The following is a 21,899-nucleotide window of genomic DNA, read 5'->3' as shown; positions in this document are numbered from 1 at the left end:
AGCAAGTCATTTAACCTGTCTCAGCATCAGTTTCTCCTTCTGTAGCAATGCCTATCTTAGGTTATTTTTCTTTTATTTGAGAAGGTTGTATTTATTTTATTTTATTGAAGTGCAGTGGTGTGAGCTCACTGCACCCTCTGCTTCCTAGGCTCAAGCTATCCTCCCACCTCAGCTTCCCGAGTAGCTGAACTATAGGTGCATGCCACCACAGCCAGCTAATTTTTTGTTGTTGTTTTTTTGGTAGAGATGGGGTTTTGCCATGTTGCCCAGGCTGGTCTTGCACTCCTGGGCTCAAGCGATCCACCCCACTTAGCCTCCCAAAGTGCTGGGATTACAGGTATGAGCCACTGCACCCCGCCTCAGAGGGTTATTTTGAGAATTAAGTTTGATAAAGGTTAAAATCACTTTTAAGACTAAATTACCTTACAAAGTTTTATTTTTAATCATTTTCTTCCTTCTTACTCTATATTATTAATCACCTAACCATACAAAATGTGAATCAATATAATTGAGCACTTCTCCTTTTACAAAATAAACGAGAACAGCTAGATATATGTGGTAAATTGAATGGGTGAAAATTGTTTATTGGGGCTAGGACTGGTGATGGAAAAGGTTCATGCCCAATTAGAATACAGAGAAGGTAGAGCTAAGGTCTATGAAAGAAGATTCCACAACCACAGAAATGGAAAGCATAATAGAGAAAATGGAGAGTACTCTTGTTTTGGCTCGTAAGTCCTGAATCCCATCATTTATTCTTAAATAGTATGTAAGCTCCTTGAAGCAAGAGTCAAATCTGGACAAAATTGATGTTATTAAGTCTTCTAGACTTAATAACATATCCCACTTTGTATGTGGGATATGTTTTAATGGAGGGGTATTTTCTTGGTTTTTCTTCTACATCTGGGTATGTTCTTTGTTTTCAACCCAACTGGTAAACAAAGGAGGTAATTCTATTCTCTCATAGAGACAGAGAGAATATGAAATTACTTTCTCTGTTACTATTTAATGATCTTCTAAAAAATTTATAAACCAACCTGCCCTATTTTGCAGGCATAAACCTATATTTGATTCAGATGTTAGAGATTTTTGCCAGAATATTAACTTATTTTCTAATAAAATACAACAGAGCCCGAATCTATCTAAGAATCAATCATAAACTAGAGAGTTTTGGACATTATTTCAAGTATTAGTCACTGGAATAACTTTTCTAAGCTAGTCTCTCCTGTAGGGCATTCTTACTACATGGACTTCAAAGACAGCCATGTAGCCAGCAAGCTTCCAGTTTGCTGTCATTGTTTCTTATGGCAATTATGTAAAATGCCTTTTAAAAAATGTGTAACACTTATGATGCCATTCAACCTATAGCTAAGTTTTGTTGGATGCCACCTCATTTGGATCAATGGTTCCAGTAAAATGTTCTGTAAACTTAAATCCAGAAGATCAGTCATTTGTGGTGAAGTTATTTATTTGAAGAAGATACTTCTCAGCTTTATATGAATATAGGCAAACACTTTTATACTTCTGATTTTTAAATGTTGTTCACATGAATAGCCAGTTCTGCCTTACTCCTAATTTCCTGGCCAGCAACCCAGTCATCCTGAACTGATGGTGCTGTCACATGTGACCATTTCCCCACCTCTCCCTCAGTGACATGATGTGCCATCATTAGTATTCCATTGTATAGTGGCGTGTAATTTTTTTTACCCAGTACTCTATTGGTGGACATTTAATTCATTTGTGTTTTTTTGCTGCTGTAAATATCCTTTCATATATATCTTAAATTTGTGTAAGTATACCTTAAGATCAATTCCTAGCACTGAAAATGCTTGAGATATAATTTTTAACATAATTAGAATGCTTAAATTAAAAACTTTTTATAGGAAAAAATTTTACATAATAAAATGTATTTTCCATGTTTTTCTTATATTTCTTAGAAGTTCATTGGTTTCCGTTTTCGACAAATAAAGACAATCAGTTCAGGTACTTCATCTAGCAAAATAATCATTTAATAAAAATCACATTTTGACTGGGCACAGTGGCTCATGCCTGTAATCCCAGCACTTTAGGAGGCCGAGGCAGGCAGCTCTCCTGAGATCAGGAGTTTGAGACCAGCCTGGCCAACATGATGAAACCCCGTCTCCACTAAAAATACAAAAATTAGCTGGGCACGGTGGCGCACGCCTATAATCCCAGCTACTCAGGAGGCTGAGGCAGGAGAATTGCTTGAACTCAGGAGGCGGAGGTTGCAGTGAGCCAAGATTGCGCCATTGCACTCCAGCCTGAGTAACAGAGCAAGACTCCATCTCAAGAAAAAAAATCACATTTTTACATATCTTTTGTTGACTTATATCTCTTTATACATAGAATATGACAATAACTTCATAAAATCTTAAATAGATCTACTCAATTTTTTCTTTTATGATATCTCTCATTTTCAGAAATGCAATTCTAAAGGGCAATTTTCATTTTTGGAAGACAAAAATAGGCTTTATTAATTGTGAAGTGACATATAAAGAAAAATATAGCTGTTTAAGGTTTCTGATTTAACCACTTATCTTACTATGTATTTTAGATCTTCTCTCCTGTATCTAATTGGCTTGTAGTCTAATGTTGTAGCAAAATGTTAGAGGTTTACCTGTATTATTTTGCATAGATCCATAAAGTGAAGATGGGGCTGGGCATGGTGGCTCACACCTGTAATCCCAGCACTTTGGGAGGCCACGGTGGGTGGATTGCTTGAGGTCAGGAGATTGAGATCAGCCTGAGCAACATGGCAAAACCCTGTCTCTACTAAAATTACAAAAATTAGCCAGGCATGATGGTGCACGCCTGTAATCCCAGCTGCTCAGGAGACTGAGGCACAAGAATCACTTGAACCCAGAAGGCAGAGGTTAGCAGTGAGCCGAGATTGTAGAGTGACAGTGTGAAACTGTGTCTCAAAAAAAAGTGAAGATGAGCAAGCAGTAGCCATTAGCTAAGTCATTTGAATTCTTAAAAAAAAAAAAAGAAAGAAAGAAAGAAAAAGATACCTAGATAGAAAACGTGAAAATTAGCCATTGGAATTGGCTACATACATCTGCTTGTTCTGAACCAGAAGTCTGCTTTGAACCTTTACAGTTGGCTCAGTTAATTTTGTCCAGGCTTTTAGCTTCATCAGATATATTTTCCATTTTATAATCCCATTTTAATTTATGGCTGTAAGGACCCTTGAAATTTTACAGACTGAAAAACAGCACTCAAAAAAACATGTTAATTGATCTACCACTAGATATACAGAATATAATCATATTTGAATGATATTAGGGTGAGTGGTAGTTTAATTCACATTTCTTATAAAAGCACTGATTCTCAACCCTAACTTGTACTTCAGAATTACCTGGGGCTTTAAAAAAATACAGGTGGCCAGACGTCATCCAGAGAGTGGAGTTCAGGGTTGAGAGTTTTAGAAAGTGCTCCAGGTGAGCTCTGCTGTTGTACAGCCAGCATTAAGAACCGCTGGCTCAAAGCTCATTCTAGTAAGGAGTAACTTAGTGCTGTTCCAAAAATTAAAACATTTGATGAGCTTAATCAGAGCTTTTCAAAGAGTGATATGTATGCCACTGGTGGTACATAAGGTAACTTTACTCACTTTTAGAGTTTAATAATTACATATTTGTTTAATGTGTATTAGAACAGGGATTCCCAAGCCCTGGGCCACAGACCAGTACTGTTGTGGCCTGTTTGTTAGGAGGTAAGCTGCAGGTGGGCGGGGCGAGTCATCATTTCCACCTGGGCTCTGCCTCCTGTCGGATCAGCGGTGGCATTAGATATTGTGAACTGCACATTCAAGGGATCCAGATTGCACGTCCCTTATGGAGAGTCTAATACCCGATGAGATGTCACTGTCTCCAGTCACACCCAGATGGGACCATCTAGCTTCAGGAAAACAAGCTCAGGGCTCCCACTGATTCTACATTATGGTGAATGTGTAGTAACAAGAGGAATAAAGTGTACAATAAATGTAATGCACTTGAATCATCCCAAAACCATCCCCTGCCACCCATCCATGGAAAAATTGTCTTCCACAAAACTGGCCCCTGGTGCCAAAAAGGTTGGAGACTGCCATATTAGAATATAAATATAAGTATCATATCAAACTCACAGTTTCATGAGTACTGCTTTGCATGAAGCTCCATTTTTTTCAATGATAAAGATAGTGTGCTAATTCAAAGGAAATTTGCCAAATTACAGAAATAATTAAACGAATAGGTAGTTCATACATATGGCAGAAATCATGAAGATGCTGAAGAAACACAATGGGAATTTTGGTGAGGGGCACCCTCTAAAATTTAGGATTTGAATCCAAAATGTCAGTGTTTTTTTCTCCCAGATACGTTTACAGTGACTTCATCCTTCTTTTTCAATTCAGGGACAGACTTTCAAAATTAGTATTTCTGCAAATTTTTGAATCATTGTTTTCTAACTTAGTTTCTTGACACTTAGTTCTCTTGTGAAAATGTGCCTTATAGATCAAGAATATTTTGTTCCTTTATTTTTCTATGGTATAAGTGGTCATGTGGTGGTAAGAAGAGGAAGGAGACTAAGTGTGTGTTGTGTGTGTATGAGAGAGAACGAGGGATGGATGGATGGATGGATGGATGGATGGATGGATGGATGGTCGGTCAGAGGGGTTGATGAACAAGTGACTAGAATACTTGGATACCTGGGTAGAGAACAGTATTGATAATTGTAGGGCCTCACTTTCCCACATACTCATCTCCTCAGACTCTAAGGAAGTCCAGAGGTCTGTTACAACTCAGAATTGTTTGGGAAATACTGCTATAGGTTCTTTCACTAGTAACATGGATTGCTCTGGGCCAATTAAAATGAGCTCCACATAAAGATATTTAGCTATCCTGACCTCTCTGAGCAGGCTCAGAGAAATTTGAGTAGGCAAATTACCTCTTGCTACAAATAACTGTTTTACTGTTTCATCAGGAATGTATATAGATTTCAGTTATAGAGGCAGCTGCTCTGAACAAGAGTAGCCGTATAGTCTACATTTAAATTATATTACTGGAAGTTAAAAATACTATGATGCAGCTGTAATGTTATGTTTAAATGTCTGTCCTGTATAATTTTGTAGAATGGAAGCTTCTTGCCTAGAGCTGGCCTTGGAAGGGGAACGTCTGTGTAAATCAGGAGACTGCCGCGCTGGTGTGTCATTCTTTGAAGCTGCAGTTCAAGTTGGAACTGAAGACCTAAAAACACTTAGCGCTATTTACAGCCAGCTGGGCAATGCTTATTTCTATTTGCATGATTATGCCAAAGCATTAGAATATCACCATCATGATTTAACTCTTGCAAGGTAATTAAGCTTTTAAATATTCTTCCTTCTGAAATTAGCTATTACATTAAAAAATATTTCTATTCAATTAACAAAAACTAACTTAATACATTTAATGAGTTCTACTTCAGTAGCATCACTTTTTAAAACTAACCTTTAGGCTGAACACAGTTTAATTGAATGAATAGTAGTGAAATGACCCTAGAGTTTAACTAAATGGATGAAAACTAATTACATTCGAATCCAGAAATGTAAGTTTTAAATATTTATTTAAAGTAGGTTTCAAAGCCAGTGGGTTTTTCTTACCTTAAGCATGTCAGTTTGTCCTCTTGGAAAACTGTACTCTGGCTGCTTTATATTTTAACACCATTTGTATTTCAATACCATTTTTTTTGTTTTGTTTTTTGCTTTTTTCAGGACTATTGGAGACCAGTTGGGGGAAGCGAAAGCTAGTGGTAATCTGGGAAACACCTTAAAAGTTCTTGGGAATTTTGATGAAGCCATAGTTTGTTGTCAGCGACACCTAGATATTTCCAGAGAGCTTAATGACAAGGTAATACCGCAGCATTAGATGGTAGGCCTAATATTTTCATTCAGATGGCTTTGCATTTTAATACTGTTTAATTATTCTATAGTTTATTTAAAAATTAATACCTAAAAAGAAAACACTGATAGACCAATAGAAGTAAAAGAGAGAAAAAAAATTTAATGGAGAAAAAGAAGGAAATAGAGGTCTTTCTTTCATAAGTAATTATTTGATTGGTTCTGTATGGAGAGCCAATATAAAAATTTCTTTCCTTTGTCCATAATACTAAGGATATTACAAATATATATGATAAACCTGACCTCTGTTTTCAAAATGTAAACTTTGCTGATGTCTTCATTTAGGTGGGAGAAGCAAGAGCACTTTACAATCTTGGGAATGTGTATCATGCCAAAGGGAAAAGTTTTGGTTACCCTGGTCCCCAGGATGTAGGAGAATTTCCAGAAGAAGTGAGAGATGCTCTGCAGGCAGCCGTGGATTTTTATGAGTGAGTAGGGGCTGATATGGGCAATCATGTAGGCCCATGTAAGCCGTGGATCTGCTGTACATTCTTTATTCAGTAGTAAGTTTTTAAGTTTGGCAAAGGTTTTAAAGCTATGAACTAGCAAAATCATCAATTCAGTTGCTTAAATGTTATAGTGTTATTATTAGTAGTAATCTGTAGCTTTCATTTAAATTAAAGACCAGTGCCACTTAGTGGCAAAAACAAGAAATACCAATGGTTGGGCTGTTATTTAGAGTAATTTAGTCTTTTACCAATAGAATTTCATACAACTACTTAACTATAGGGGTTCCAAGATTAACTCTGTGCTTGACCCTGGGCAGAAACCTATCTGAATAGTTTAATAAAGTGTTCCCAGCTATTTCCTATAATTGCTCTTCATCATAGATGTCATCCTTAAAATGTTGCATATTATGGCTGTAAGCTTCCTTACATTTTTTTCTGATAAAAAGAATTAGATATGTAAATCACATAAATAAAATTGTTTTGCAAACTTATTTTTTCATCACTTTTTGCTATCCCTTAGGGAAAATCTATCATTAGTGACTGCTTTGGGTGACCGAGCAGCACAAGGACGTGCCTTTGGAAATCTTGGGAACACACATTACCTCCTTGGCAACTTCAGGGATGCAGTTATAGCTCATGAGCAGGTACAGTGGAAGGCCTTGGAGCCAGACCATTTCCTCCATCAAAGTTCTGAACAGTGATTAGATCATTCTTCCATTTTATTTTAGCTACATCTAATTAAAATTTTCTGTTTCAGCGTCTCCTGATTGCAAAAGAATTTGGAGATAAAGCGGCTGAAAGAAGAGCATACAGCAACCTTGGAAATGCATATATATTTCTTGGTGAATTTGAAACTGCCTCAGAATACTACAAGTTAGTCTAATATTTCTGTAGATAAATGTAAAACGAATAGTTATTCAATCCCATTAATTCATAGGCTTTCGGTTTAAAATCTGATTGCAGCAGGACTTTTGGCATCTAAGCCTCAATTTCCTTATCTGTAACAGAATATATCAATACATCATTTTGGGGAATACTGTGAAGAGTGAATGAAATAATATATTAAACACTTAGCACAGTACCTGGTACACAGTGCTCAATAAATATTATTGTACCTAAGATTTAATAGCAGCAGTGTGACCCCTTTATAGTATTGGTTTTTATCTTTAAAAGTAATTGTTTTTAAATGAAGTTTTCAACCTTTAATATCTTTTAAACCTATTTCGCATATGTAGTATATATTGTGTATATGCTTTATTTCACTCAATTATGGGTTAGAAGAGATGCCAAAAGAAAGCCTGGTAACAAAAATATTTATAGTCTCTATCAGTGATCACTGATTTTTTTGCTCTACCTCCCCACCTTCTTACTGAGCAGTTCTCCCTTTACCCTCTTTCTGCCCGTATTTGACTGTGTCACTGTTAAGCTGCTTCCCCATTCACTTACCTGAGGAGTTTGCAATCCCAGCTTCTTCTGTGACAGGATCTCTCTTATCAGTAGATTCGAGACATAGATGATAGAAAGTTTAGACAGCTTCGAGTTGCCTGATCGGTGCTTTCTGGATTGAGTTTTCCCTAGTTAGTGGGGATTGAAGGCCCTTATAGGTTTTGGGTAGAAGCCAGTTTGACTAAACTGAAGACACAGTGAGTGATTTGTATTTTGTTAAAGAATCCAATATGAGACAGTTCTGGATAAGTTTGTCATCTTCATAAAAAAGGTAAAATTGTTTCAGGCCTATCTAAAAAACATTGAATAGCATTCCACTTTGCTTTAAACATTAACTAATGGTTAATGTTTGTTGGTTGATTAGGTTAGTTAGATATGAAATAGCCTCTCAAATAAAACATATCACTATGTACTATATGAAGAAGTATATATTTTGATTTTAAATATAAAAGTTTCTTATATTTTAAAGCCAAGGGATATAGAGAAGTCTTAATTATTAAATGGTGTACCTGTGTTACATACTGAAAAGTAAAGAAGCATGAATATAAAGTAATGAAACTTACTTTTTTTCTCCCAATAAGCAGGCTAGAACTCAGAACTTTATATATATTCCAAGTTGTTGGTTAGAAATATTTTTAGAACTCTTCTTTAGATTTTTTTTTTTTTTTAAATAAAGACAGAGTTTTCAGTTTTGCTCTTGTTGCCCAGGCTGGAGTGCAATGGCACAATCTTGGTGCACTGAAACCTCTACCTCCTGGGTTCAAGCGATTCTCCTGCCTCAACTTCTTGAGCAGCTAGAATTACAGGCGTCTGTCACCACACCCAGCTAATTTTTGTATTTTTAGTAGAGACGGGGTTTCACCATGTTGGCCAGGCTAGTCTTGAACTCCTGACCTCAAGTGATACGCCGACCTCGGCCTCCCAAAGTGCTGGGATTACAGGCGTGAACCACCACACCCAGCCTGGAATTGTTATCAGGGCCAAACAAGAAGGCTAACATAACATTGTAGATCCATATCCTTCCAGATACAAAGCAGTAGTTTGGTAAACCTATGTTAGTAATTGAATTTGGTTCCAGAAAGATTTCTGATCATTTACAAATCAACTGTACCATCAAAGAATAATGGTATGCCAGAAAGCATTATGCCACAGGATCTGAAAGCAATTCCAAAAGTCTTTCAAAAATATTTGAAAAGACAGGCAACATTAGAATAATTAGGTAGCCTCCCAAGGCAACAGATTTGAAGGTATCATCATTAAATATGTAATTTTAGATTTGTTTGTTTAAGAAAAAGCTATCACATTATCGTATAGTAATTTGTCATATAGTTATAAGTGATATGAAGTAATTACACTATTTGGCAGAAATGATGGGAGAGCCATTTAAATTACTGAATCCAAAAGCATCTGTAGGTTTAAGCACTGATAATAATAACACATTAACATTTATACAGCATCTACTATGCACAAGATGCTATTCCAAGCACTTTATATCTATACATATTAATTTAATTCTCACAAAAATCCTTTGAGGTATTTTTCCCATTTTATATATGAAGAGACTGGTATGCATACTTTGCCCTTAGCTTAGTAATTGGCAAAGTTGGGATTTAAACCCAGTCTAGCTCCAGGATCTATATTCTTAACTGCTATGCTAGCTACAATATCACAGTAGAATTTGGGTAATGTTTGGATGCAGTATTGAGTATTTTTCATGAGTTGATGACTAATGCCCTATACATAAGAATTTTACCTAAGTGGTGACTAATAGCCTACACATAAGAATTTTACCTAAAGGCCGGGCACGGTGGCTCAAGCCTGTAATCTCAGCACTTTGGGAGGCCGAGACGGGCGGATCACGAGGTCAGGAGATCGAGACCATCCTGGCTAACATGGTGAAACCCCGTCTCTACTAAAAATACAAAAACTAGCTGGGCGAGGTGGTGGCCGCCTGTAGTCTCAGCTACTTGGGAGGCTGAGGCAGGAGAATGGCGTAAACCCGGGAGGCGGAGCTTGCAGTGAGCTGAGATCTGGCCACTGCACTCCAGTCCGGGCGACAGAGCAAGACTCCGCCTCAAAAAAAAAGAAAAAAAAAAAAAAAAGAATTTTACCTAACTATTTTAAATTTTGACAATGCAAAGGTGATGGTATGATTGAAAACAAATGTCATGTGGGAAAAAAGCTATTGCCAATACTAGAGGGAAATTTTTTTTAAATGTTAAAGATAGTATGTTAATCTCTAGAAACTCTTGATTTCATGTTTCAATACTCCTTTACTTTGGTGAATTGTTAGGATTCTCAAATTTATTCTGTCTTGAATCTGCTTTCTGTGTTTCAAAAAGGCCTTTTCATTTTGTCTAAAAATAATGAAGAAAGTACGGGATATGAATATTAGGCTCTCAGAGATTTAAAGGTAGCAGAAAGCAACAGAGAGGAAAAATGAGAGTTTTATTTTGTGATTCTTAAAGCCCAAACTGAGAATGATCATTATGTAAGAATTAATTTCTTCTTGTAGGAAGACACTACTGTTGGCTCGACAGCTTAAAGACCGAGCTGTAGAAGCACAGTCTTGTTACAGTCTTGGAAATACATATACTTTGCTTCAAGACTATGAAAAGGCCATTGATTATCATCTGAAGCACTTAGCAATTGCTCAAGAGCTGAATGATAGGTATGTTTTACATCTTTTGACCGTAACTAAGGTAAAATATAGATGCATTATTGAATCCCTAGAGTTTTTCCTTTGTTTCTTTTCCTATGTTTACCTTAAAATCCCTTTTAAGGAATTTTATTTTTCAGTGATATCCTCTGTATATCGTTGTATGAAGGGCTAGTCTGTGATAGAGGATTAGTCTGGTTCCATATGCCCTTGACCCAAGATCAGTGACTAGGTCCCAAACTCAGTTACCTCTTCAGAAGTCTTCCTGGAGAAACCCCGTCTCTACAAAAAATACAAAAATTAGCCAGGTGTGGTGGGGCACACCTGTAATCCCAGCTACTTGGGAGGTTGAGGCAGGAGAATCACTTGAACCCAGGAGGTGGAGGTTGCAGTGAGCCGAAATCACGTCACTGTACTCCAGCCTGGCAACAGAGTGAGACTACATCTCAAAAAAAAAAAAAAAAAGTCTTCCTAACTACGTAAGTGTAACCCCGTATCTACTAAAAATGCAAAAATTAGCTGGGTGTGGGGAGGGGGCACGCCTGTAATCCCAGCTACTCAGAGGCTGAGGCAGGAGGATCACTTGAACCCAGGAGGTGGAAGTTGCAGTGGGCCGAGATCACGCCACTGTACTCCAGCCTGGCAACAGAGCGAGATTGCATCTCAAAAAAAAAAAAAAAAAAGTCTTCCTAACTATGTAAGTGTGGGAATTGTGGTGAACGGTGAACTTAGAGATAATGCCCAATGTGAAGCGGGCAACTGCTACCCAACTCCAACTAATTGTTGCCAGGCAGGAATGAAAATCCATTGTGTCCACATCTTCCTGTTTTTTAAAGAAAAGCTGGAAGTGCTGAGTTTTATATGAAATCTGCTTTTTAAATGTTAGTGGCTAATTCGGTTGTTTTGTTTTTCTGTATTAAAAAAAACAGTATTTGCCAGCATTTAGTCTGTGATGTTTGCTTTAGAAAATCGATTTTTTTTTTTTACCTCAGTATGAAAGAGAACTTTTCGATGCAGTTGTTCAAAATGAAGTATGCTACCTCAAGAGGTAGTGAGTTCTCTCTCCCTGCTGCTCAAACACACACTGAATAACTACCTGGTAGGGCTGTTATAGAAGGAAAATGGGGTAGTGGACCAGAATACCTATCCTTGAGATTTATTACTTTATAATATATTTTCATATTTTAAAAGAATGTTTTCTATGTTGTAATACTTGACTATGAGTTTAGTATCATGTGGGTATTTTTTTTTAATCTGGGTATTCTAATATATCTATAATATCATGATAGTATGTTCTTTATATGAAAGACCAAATCAATCCAAACCTTTCTTTATGCCTTTAGTTCCTGCTAGATAGCTTTTATTCTATACATAGGACCTCTTTTCAAATAACTGCATGTTCGCTTTGAATAATGTTTTAGAATTGGTGAAGGAAGAGCATGTTGGAGCTTAGGAAATGCATACACAGCACTAGGAAATCATGATCAAGCAATGCATTTTGCTGAAAAGCACTTGGAAATTTCAAGAGAGGTATGAAACAAAAAAAAATGCTGTCTGTGCTATTGTAATTTATAAATTGGAGGTTGGGGGAGGGAACCCTGTTATTTCTCTAGATTGATCATGTGGCTGAATAATAAATTTGATTATATATCATTCTCTTGTCATAAGAACCCCACAAAGCATTTTGAGGTACAGATCACAGTTATGTTTGTATTGGCTTTGATGTAGGAAGACAGGAAAGTAAGGCTGGGCATGGGTAAGTGGAAGGAGAGTACTAAAATATGCCCCTACTCTACCCGCATCTCTACATGGAGAAGTAGCATGGTATTGAAGGAAAAGCATGGTTCTTAGAATTAAGGACTGCTTCCTCTTGTAGTTCTGCCACTTACTGGCTATTTGAGCTTGGAAACCTTTTCTGAGCCTCAATTTCTCTCATCTGCAAAATGGGAATAATAATATCTACCTTCCAAAGTGTTATAATGATCACAGCTAATGTATATTAAAAGTGCCTAGCAAAATGTCTGGTGCTAGCTTAATAAACTTTATTATTATACTATGGGAATAAAATATTCTAAGGAAATTTGATTCATATACCAAGTTAATGTGTCCAGGATAATCTACGTTATTACTTAATATGATCCCAGAGAACAAGAGCAATCTAATGTTTAGAGAACTAAAGAATTAAAAGAATACAATTAGCTGTCCTATTATGATATTTTAGAAACTTGCTTTTTCTTTCTATATTCTTTAAGACAACTATTAATGGAAAAAAATTTTCATTCATTCATGGTCTCATAATTCTAATAAAACTATTTCATTCTTCCAGTTTTAGGTTCACTATTATTCACAAATAATCTTCACCATTCTTTGTCTTTAAATACTACTCTAAAATATAAATGTTTGTGTTGTAGGTTGGGGATAAAAGTGGTGAACTAACAGCACGACTGAATCTCTCAGACCTTCAAATGGTTCTTGGTCTTAGCTACAGCACAAATAACTCCATAATGTCTGAAAATACTGAAATTGATAGTAGTTTGAATGGTAAGTAATAGGACTTTTAAAACCCAATTTTTTTATCCTCAATATTTACATTAAAGTCATTTATCACAAATTTGGCATATTCAGAGAGAATATATAGCATAGGAAGTTCAACTTATTACATTCTTTTTGCTGTACACAGCTCTGTTTGTAAATATATATAATTATATATAATATATAATTTATAAATGTAAAAAAATATTTTATAGTTTTTATGAATTTAGGAATGGTGATGGTATTGTTCTTTTCTTTTGTAAAAATACATTTAAATTCTCTCTCTAAGCTCATTCAAAAATTTATAAATGTGAAGGTGCCAGAATTTTAAAATATTATTGTTTATCCTTTTTATCTCGTATAGTTTTACATGTTTGACTTCTGTTTAGCTCTTTCCCCCCCATTTCATTTCCAAGGTGAATTTTCTTAGGACTTTCTTTTTTAAATTCAGAAAATCTAAGATACTCTCTTTATTTTTCTTTCTTGCTTTTTTTTTTTTTTTTTGTGGCAAAACCTATTTTTAGGAAACCTTCCTTAGGTGACGATTTGTTTGACATTTCTATAGCGAGGAAACTTGCTATAATGTCTCTTTTTGAGTGAAAAAAAATGCTTTTAAAGAAATAAAAGAGATAAGATTAGGATCACGTTTTTAAATTTCATCAGTATGTGATTCTGTATGAGATCATTTTCCTAAGCTTGAGAGATTCTCAGTCTAAAAAAAACTGACAAATATTTTGAATCTGAAAGTCAGTGATAAATCTACCTTTACTTTTTCCAATTTTTTTCTTTAAACTCATGAAAGGAAAAGAAATTAGTGGCTAGTCGTCTGATTTAGACTTTCAAAGAACATTTAGTGAAAAGTCTGAAGTGTGAGCCGTATAATAATTTGTGACTGCGTGCTTTGTGGTTGAATGATGTGCTAAAACGTTTTTCTGGATTGAACTTTCTTTTTTTTTTGAGACGGAGTCTCGCTCTGTCGCCCAGGCTGGAGCGCAGTGGCCGGATCTCAGCTCACTGCAAGCTCCGCCTCCCGGGTTCACACCATTCTCCTGCCTCAGTCTCCCGAGTAGCTGGGACTACAGGGGCCCGCCACCTCGCCCGGCTAGTTTTTTGTATTTTTTAGTAGAGACGAGGTTTCACCATGTTAGCCAGGATGGTCTCCATCTCCTGACCTCGTGATCCGCCCATCACGGCCTCCCAAAGTGCTGGGATTACAGGCTTGAGCCACCGCGCCCGGCCCTGTGTTGAACTTTCAAATAGGTTATGCCATAAGACCTCTCATCTTTAAAAAGCAAAAACAAACAGTCGGTTGTCTTCATGGACTGTTCCTTTGTTCCCTTTTATAATAAAACCTGAAAAGACACGAATGTTCATTGTCTTTACTTCCTTGCCTCCCTTTCTCTCTTTAACCCATTGCCATTGGGCTTTACCCTCACCATGACTCTGAAACCACCTTTCAAGGTTACCACAAACCTCCATTTTACCAAATATATCATTCAGTTTTCACATGTCAGCTTACTTGATTTTTCTCAGCAGTATTTCCTATAGCCAGTCATTCCCTTCTGAGAATACTTTCTTCATTTGGCCTCCAGGATTACTGTACTTTTCTGGTTTGCCACTCTCGTCTTTATTCTCTTCTCTCCTCTTGTTCATCTTTCTGTCCTTTGCATTTGCACTGCTCAGGGTTCAGTTCTTGGATTTCTTCCTACCTTCTTTCTCTCCCTATTTTCCATCTGTCTCTGCTTCCTTCTTACTGCTTTTATCCTTTTTCCTTCTATTCTGTGCTTTAAGTCAGTGCTTCCAGTAGAACTTTTCTGTGATGATAAAAACATTTTATATCTGCCATCCAGTATAAAAGCCACTAGCTATATGTGGCTGTTGATCACTTGAAATGTGGCTACTACAAGAGGGGCTGAATTTTTAATATTACTTAACTTTGCTTAATTAAAATGTAGAGAGCCACATGTGGCTACTGGCTATTGGACAGTACAGCTCTAGATAATCTCATCCCGTTACTTGGCTTTTATATTGTCTATATACTGATTATTTTCAGATTTATATTTCTAGCCAAAATTTCTCTCATGAGTTTGAGACTCATTTGTTTAACATTTTCCATTGTCACGCCATATCTAATTGGCATCTAAAACTTAGCATGTCTAAAATGTTTTCTCCTAAACATGTTCTTCCTGTACCCCACCCTATCTCAGGAAATAGTATCACCATTCACTCAAGTAATCAGGCCAAAAAACTAGGGGTCATACTTGTTCACTTTCTACTTTTATTTATTTATTTATTTATTTTTTAGAGACAGGATCTCACTCTGTTGCCTGAGCTGGTCTCGAACTCTTGTCCTCAAGAGATCTTCCCACCTCAGCTTCTCAATTAGCTGGCCTTGTTCCCTTTCTTTCACTCACTTCTACATCAAACCTATCAGAAACCCTGCCTTCAAAATATATCCCTGATCTCTCCTACAGTTTACTCTGCAATGATCTTAGTATAAGCTACCAACAGCTCCCAGCAGAGTCCTAGCCTACCAATAATTTATCTTACTTCAATTCTGCATCTCTCACACTTACTTTTCCTCATAGAAGCCAGAGTGTTTTTTTTTTTTTTAATTAAAAAAAAAATTTTGGCCAGGCACAGTGGCTCACGCCTGTAATCCCCAACACTTCAGGAGGCTGAGGCAGGTGGATCACCTGAGGCCAGGAGTTCGAGACCAGCCTGGCCAACATGGCAAAACCCCATCTCTACTAAAAATACAAAAATTAGCTGGGCGTGGTGGTGCAGACCTGTAGTCCCAGCTACTCAGGAGGCTGAGGCAGGAGAATCGCTTGAACCTGGGAGGTGGGTTTTGAGATGGAATCTCGCTCTGTCACCCAGGCTGGAGTGCAGTGACGGAACTGTAGGTACGATCTCCTAGGTTCAAGTGATCCTCCCACCTCAGCCTCTCAAAGCGCTGGGATTACAGGCATGAACCATCATGCCTGACCTCGGAGTGCTCCTTTAGAACATATGTCGTTCCTCTGTTCAAAACCCTCCAGTTAGTTCCCATCACACCTAGAACTGAATCCTCAGTCCTCACCATGGTTGAAAGGCCCTACGTAATCTGAACCTGCCTGTTTCTTCAGCCTCTTTTCCTGCCACTCCACCTCTTGCTCACTCTGACTCTATGAAGACAGGTGTTTTTTGGTCTCTCTTATTCATTGCTATCTCCCCAGTGTGAGGAGAAAGGATTTGTAAGAAAACTTGTCTATTTCTGGTGTTGGCTCAAGGTAGAAAAAAGGAGCCTTCGCTAAAAACCTGAATTCATGAATTCATAAGCCTCCCTATATACTGGTTTGGAATTTGATTTATACCATCTGCACAGTCTAAGAAACCCTAATCCATTAAAGCACTTTTGGGTTAGAGGTGTTCCTAGAGACTTAGCAGAAGTAAGACCAAATAGTTTCTGGGGGAAAGGCATCCTTGATTCCAGGTCATAAGGGTTTCACAACAAAAAAATTACCAAATATGTAAAGAAACAAGGCAAGATAGTAAGGAAACAACAAAATTAGGTCATCAAGATCTTCAGATGTTAGAATTATCAGATATAGAAAATAAAATGACTATGGTTAAAAGTTTATTGAAATAACAAGGAAGTGAAAAAAGAGAATAACAAAAATGTTAGGTAGACTGGAAAAAAAAAAAACTAACATTTATTGAGTGCTTATGATGTGCCAGGCAGTGATTTAAGTGCTTTACATGTTTTAACTCATTTAATTGTAACAATTCTAGTAGTTAAGTTTCTGTTATCCTTAATTTACAGATGGGAAAATGGAGGCAAGAGAGGTTAGATAAATTTCCCAGGGTTACCTGCGTAGTAAGTGGTAGAGATGGGAGTTAAACTTGGTCACTCTGGCTCCAGAATCCGTCTTATGTGATAGTTATGTCTTAATGTGATGTTAACACACCTGAATAATTGATAAAAATCAGTCAGGAGTCAGACATCAGTAATAGAGATTTGGCCAACACAGTTAATAGGCTTCTTCTAATGCAATATTTTGCAAACTGTGTCTGACCCATTCATGAGTTATGAGTTGCAGTTACCATTAAAAATACACATATAGGGCCGGGCGCAGTGGCTTATGCATGTAATCCTAGCACTTTAGGAAGCTGAGGCAGGCGGATCATGAGGTCAGGAGATCGAGACCATCCTGGCTAACACGGTGAAACCCCATCTCCACTAAAAATACAAAAATTTAGCCGGGTGTGGTGGTGGGCACCTGTAGTCGCAGCTACTTGGAAGGCTGAGGCAGGAAAATGGTGTGAACCTGGGAGGCGGAGCTTGCAGTGAGCCAAGATTGCACCACTGCACTCCAAACTGGGCAACAGAGCAAGATTCTGTCTCAAAAAAAAAAAAAAATTCATACAGGAGGCTGGGCACGGTGGCTCATGCCTGTAATCCTAGCACTTTGGGAGGCCGAGGCAGGCGGATCACGGGGTCAGGAGATTGAGACCATCCTGGCTAACACGGTAAAACTCCATCTCTATTTAAAAATACAAAAAATTAGCCGGGCGAGGTGGCGGGCACCTGTAGTCCCAGCTACTCGGGAGGCTGAGGCAGGAGAATGGTGTGAACCTGCGGGGTCGGAGCTTGCAGTGAGCCAAGATAGCACCACTGCACTCCAGCCTGGGTGACAGAGTGCGACTCCGTCTCAAAAAGAAAAAACTTGCTGTGAGCCGAGATTGCACTGCTGCACTCCAGCCTGGGCGACAGAGTGAGACTCCGTCTCAAAAAAAATAATTAAAAAAAAAAACACATACAGGAGCCGGGGCAGTGGCTCATGCCTGTAATCCCAGCTCTTGGGAGGATCACTTGAGCCCGGGAGTTTGAGACCAGCCTGGGCACACAGGGAGACCGCCATCTCTCCAAAAAACATTTTTTAATTAGCCATGCATGGTGGCATGAGCTTCTTGGGAAGCTGAGGTGGGAGGATCGCTTGAGCCCAGGAAGTCAAAGCTGCAGTAAGCCATGATCATGCCGTTGCACTCCAGCCTGGGCAACAGAGAAAAACCAAAAAACCACACATATGTGTATGTGTGTATATAAAACTGTTGTGTGAAGATTTTGTTGTATGTTTGTGTATGTTCTAGGTATATATGTGTATTTTTTAATATGGGGTTACACCTTAAAAGTGAAAACCACAGATTTAATGGAAATATATTGACCTAACTGGTCAATTTCCATTGTTTTTAAGTATTCATGAAATATTTACAGAAAACTGACAATAAAGCAAATCTCAACAAATTTAAAAGGATTTGTATCACATCTGTATCACACATGCCCTGAGCACAGTGCATTTAATTTAGAAATTAATAAGATAATATATAAAACATTCATCTGAAAACTTAACACACTTCTCAGTAACTTACAGTCTGAAAAAGAAATCTTAAAGTTGGAAAGTAACTTAGGACTGAATTATAAAAATATTGTTTCAATTTTGTGGCACGCAACTTACAATGGTACTTAGAGCAAAATTTATGTTGTATTTAGAAAGGAAAAAGGCTGGTCAGGTGCGGTGGCTCATGCCTGTAATCCCAGCACTTTGGGAGGCCCAGGCGGGTAGATCACAAGGTCAAGAGATCGAGACCATCCTGGCCAACATGGTGAAACCCTGTCTCTACTAAAAATACAAAAATTAGCTGGGCGTGGTGGCAGGTGCCTGTATTCCCAGCTACTCAGAAGACTGACTCAGAAGAATTGCTTGAACCCAGCAGGCGGAGGTTGCAGTGAGCCGAGATCACACCACTGCACTCCAGCCTGGCAACAGAGCAAGACTCCATCTCCCAAAAAAAAAGGAAAAAGACTGAAAGTGAGCTAAATATCTAAAAAAAAAAAAAAAAAGAAAAAAAAAAGGCAAAAATTTAAAAAGAGCAGAATTTAATGAAATTAAAGATTCAATAGAGATGGTTTTTTTAAAGTCGAAATTTGGTTCCAAATTGTTTAAATTTTGACTAATTAAGTCTACAGCAAGACTGTTCAAAAAGAAAAGGGGACATAATAAATATGCAGAGATTAAAAAGAGATTTTGAATAACGTTATGACAAAATATTTGAAAATCTAGGAGAAATGGGCAATTTCTGGAAAAACAAGTTACCAAAACTGATCCAATGGTAAAATGTAATGTGAATGGCTTGCTAATGGCTAAAATTATAAAGAAATTAGATCAGTAATTTAAAATCTTCCCACTAGGAAAATACCTGGTTCAGATTATTTTACAAGTGAGGTAAACCAGCCGCTTAAGAAAACTAGTAATACCTTACACAAAAATTGTATAGGCAACTGAATAAGTAGAAATACTTTTATCAATCTTTCTGAGAACCATAACCTTGATGTCCAAACTAGATAAGAACAATACAAGAAAAGTAAATGACAGTCCAGCCTTACTCATGAACATAAGATATAAAAATCTTCACAAAATATTAGCAAAGCAAATCCAGCAATGTATTTAAAAACACACAGGGAGCAGGGCACAGTGGCTCACCCCTGTAATCCCGGTACTTTGGGAGGCTGAGGCAGGTGGATGACAAGGTCAGGAGTTTGAGACCAGCCTGACCAACGTGAAACCCTATATCTACTGAAAAATGCAAAAATTAGCAGGGCACAGTGGTGCATGCCTATAGTCCCAGCTACTCAGGAGGCTGAGGCAGGAGAATCACTTGAACCCGGGAGGCCGAGGTTGCAGTGAGCTGAGATAGCACCACTACACTCCAGCCTGGGCGACAGAGAGAGACTCTGTCTCAAAAAAAAATTCAAGTGGATACAACATTAGAAAATCAATTAATGTAATTGACCAGTGAACATAGGAAAGAGAAAATCACCCAAATATCCAAATCTGTTAAATATATTTCATTTAATAGAACTATTAAATGAAAATGTTCCATTTATAAGACACAGTAGCAGATTGGAGAAAGAATAAAATGCAACTACACACTACTTGCAAGAGAAATATCTAATATAAGGATATAATAAGCCTGGAAGTAAAAGAATAGATGATTCACCATGCAAAAACTAACCAAAAGACAGCCAGTATAGCTATGTTAATAGCAGATAAAATGTACTTTAAGGCAAAGGGTCTTACTAGAAAAGAAGGTCGGCTGAGTGTGGTAAGTCACACCTGTAATCCCAGCACTTTAGGAGGCTGAGGCCAGTGGATCACTTGAGATCAGGAGTTCGAGACCAGCCTGGCCAACATGGTGAGACCCCCATCTCTACTAAAAATACAAACATTAGCTGGGGGTGGTGGCAGGGTACTGTAATCCCAGCTACTCAGGAGGCTGAGGCGGGAGAATCTCTTGAACCCAGGAGGTGGAGGTTGCAGGGAGCCGAGATCACGCCACTGCACTCTAGCCTGGGCAACACAGCGAGACTCCATCTCAAAAAAACAAAAACAAACAAAAAAACAAAGTAAATGAAGGTCACTTTACGGTGGTGCTTAACAGTGATTAACAGTTCAATTCACCAGGAAGATAAATGCATTAAATGCGTCTGGGCTTAGTAGGCCTTTATAACAAGGCCTTAACGTACATAAAGCAAAATTAAAGAAATGGGAAAATCTACAGTTATAATGGGAAATTTTAACACATCTCTCTCAGTAATTGATGGATGATAAATCATACTCAAGTGGGAAGACAATTCCCCCCCCCCCCCCCCCCCAAGACAGGCTCTTACTCTGTCACCAGGCGGGAGCGCAGTGGAGCCATCTCAGCTTACTGCAGCCTCTACCTCCCAGGCTCAAGCAGTCTGCCCACCTCAGCCTCTTGAGTAGCTGGAACTATAGGCACACGCCACCACGTCTGGCTGATTTTTATATTTTTTTTGCAGAGATGGGATTTTCCCATGTTGCCCAGGCTAGTCTCGAACTTACGAGTTCAAGGGATCTGCCCACCTCAGTCTCCCAAAGTGCTGGGATTACAGGCATGCACCACCATGCCCGGCTGACAAAACTTTATACAAGATTTCAGTTCTTCTCAAATTGATAAAAATTAAGTGCACTGCCAAACACATCACAATTATTTTATGGAACTTCATGAAGTTATTCACAAGTTTATATGAAACAAAAAATTTCTGAGAAATACCAAAACATTCCTAAGAACGTGAAAAGCGCTTTCTTTACAGATATAAGTAATAAGACAGTGTGCTGTTGGCATAAAGACAAATAGACCAGTGGAATCAAGTAGAGAGCCTATGTTCCTTGCATATATGGAAAATAATCTCACATAAAAATGAATTACTGATGGATTAAGGATTTAAATGTGAGAGACAGATTTAGAGCAGTAATAGTGATGATGCAGGAGAGGTGCAGTGGCTCAAGCCTGTAATCCCAGCACTTTGGGAGGTTGAGGCAGGAGGATCGCTCGCATCCAGCAGTCAAGACCAGCCTGGACAATATAGGACCCCTGTCTGTATCAAAAAAAAAAAAAAAAAGTTGGACATGGTGTTGCATGCCTATAGTCCTAGCTACTTGGTAGGCTGAGGTGGGAGGAACGCTTGAGCCCAAGAGGTCAAAGCTGCAGTGAGCCATGATTGCGCCACTGCACTCCAGCCTGGGCAATAGAGCAAGACCCTTCTCAAAAAAAGAGATCGGGGGCTGGCCAGGGATGGTGGCTCACGCAAGTAATCCCAACACTTTGGGAGTCCCAGGTGGGCAGATCACTTGAGGTCATGAGTTCCAGACCAGCCTGGCCAACATGGTGAAACCTCGTCTCTATTTAAAACACAGGGGTGGAGGGCACGGGGGGTGGGGTGGGGCAAAAGTGATGAACAGTACACAAATAGCCCATAAATAGAAGATACTTAACTTCATCTCATCAGCAAAAATCACAGTGTAGTACTATTAGAAAC

General features: G+C 38.1%; 1 protein-coding gene across 4 annotated transcripts in view; it reads left to right on the top strand.

Annotated features, from left to right (window-relative positions):
* Nucleotides 1–21,899, top strand: part of GPSM2 (G protein signaling modulator 2) — an 80,245-nt gene that overhangs the window by 40,305 nt on the left and 18,041 nt on the right. For all 4 annotated transcript variants that reach the window (XM_023196234.1, XM_023196236.1, XM_023196233.1 and 1 more), the window contains 8 exons: nucleotides 5,126–5,347; nucleotides 5,744–5,879; nucleotides 6,215–6,357; nucleotides 6,899–7,022; nucleotides 7,136–7,251; nucleotides 10,340–10,495; nucleotides 11,905–12,013; nucleotides 12,895–13,024. In XM_023196234.1, the coding sequence (XP_023052002.1) occupies nucleotides 5,126–5,347; nucleotides 5,744–5,879; nucleotides 6,215–6,357; nucleotides 6,899–7,022; nucleotides 7,136–7,251; nucleotides 10,340–10,495; nucleotides 11,905–12,013; nucleotides 12,895–13,024 (1,136 nt within the window). The remainder of the gene's footprint in view (nucleotides 1–5,125; nucleotides 5,348–5,743; nucleotides 5,880–6,214; nucleotides 6,358–6,898; nucleotides 7,023–7,135; nucleotides 7,252–10,339; nucleotides 10,496–11,904; nucleotides 12,014–12,894; nucleotides 13,025–21,899) is intronic.

Source organism: Piliocolobus tephrosceles, chromosome 1, assembly GCF_002776525.5.
Source record: "Piliocolobus tephrosceles isolate RC106 chromosome 1, ASM277652v3, whole genome shotgun sequence".
Taxonomy (NCBI): domain Eukaryota; kingdom Metazoa; phylum Chordata; class Mammalia; order Primates; family Cercopithecidae; genus Piliocolobus; species Piliocolobus tephrosceles.
The sequence above is the reverse complement of the archived record's forward strand: the minus strand, read 5'-3'. Positions and strand labels throughout refer to the sequence as shown.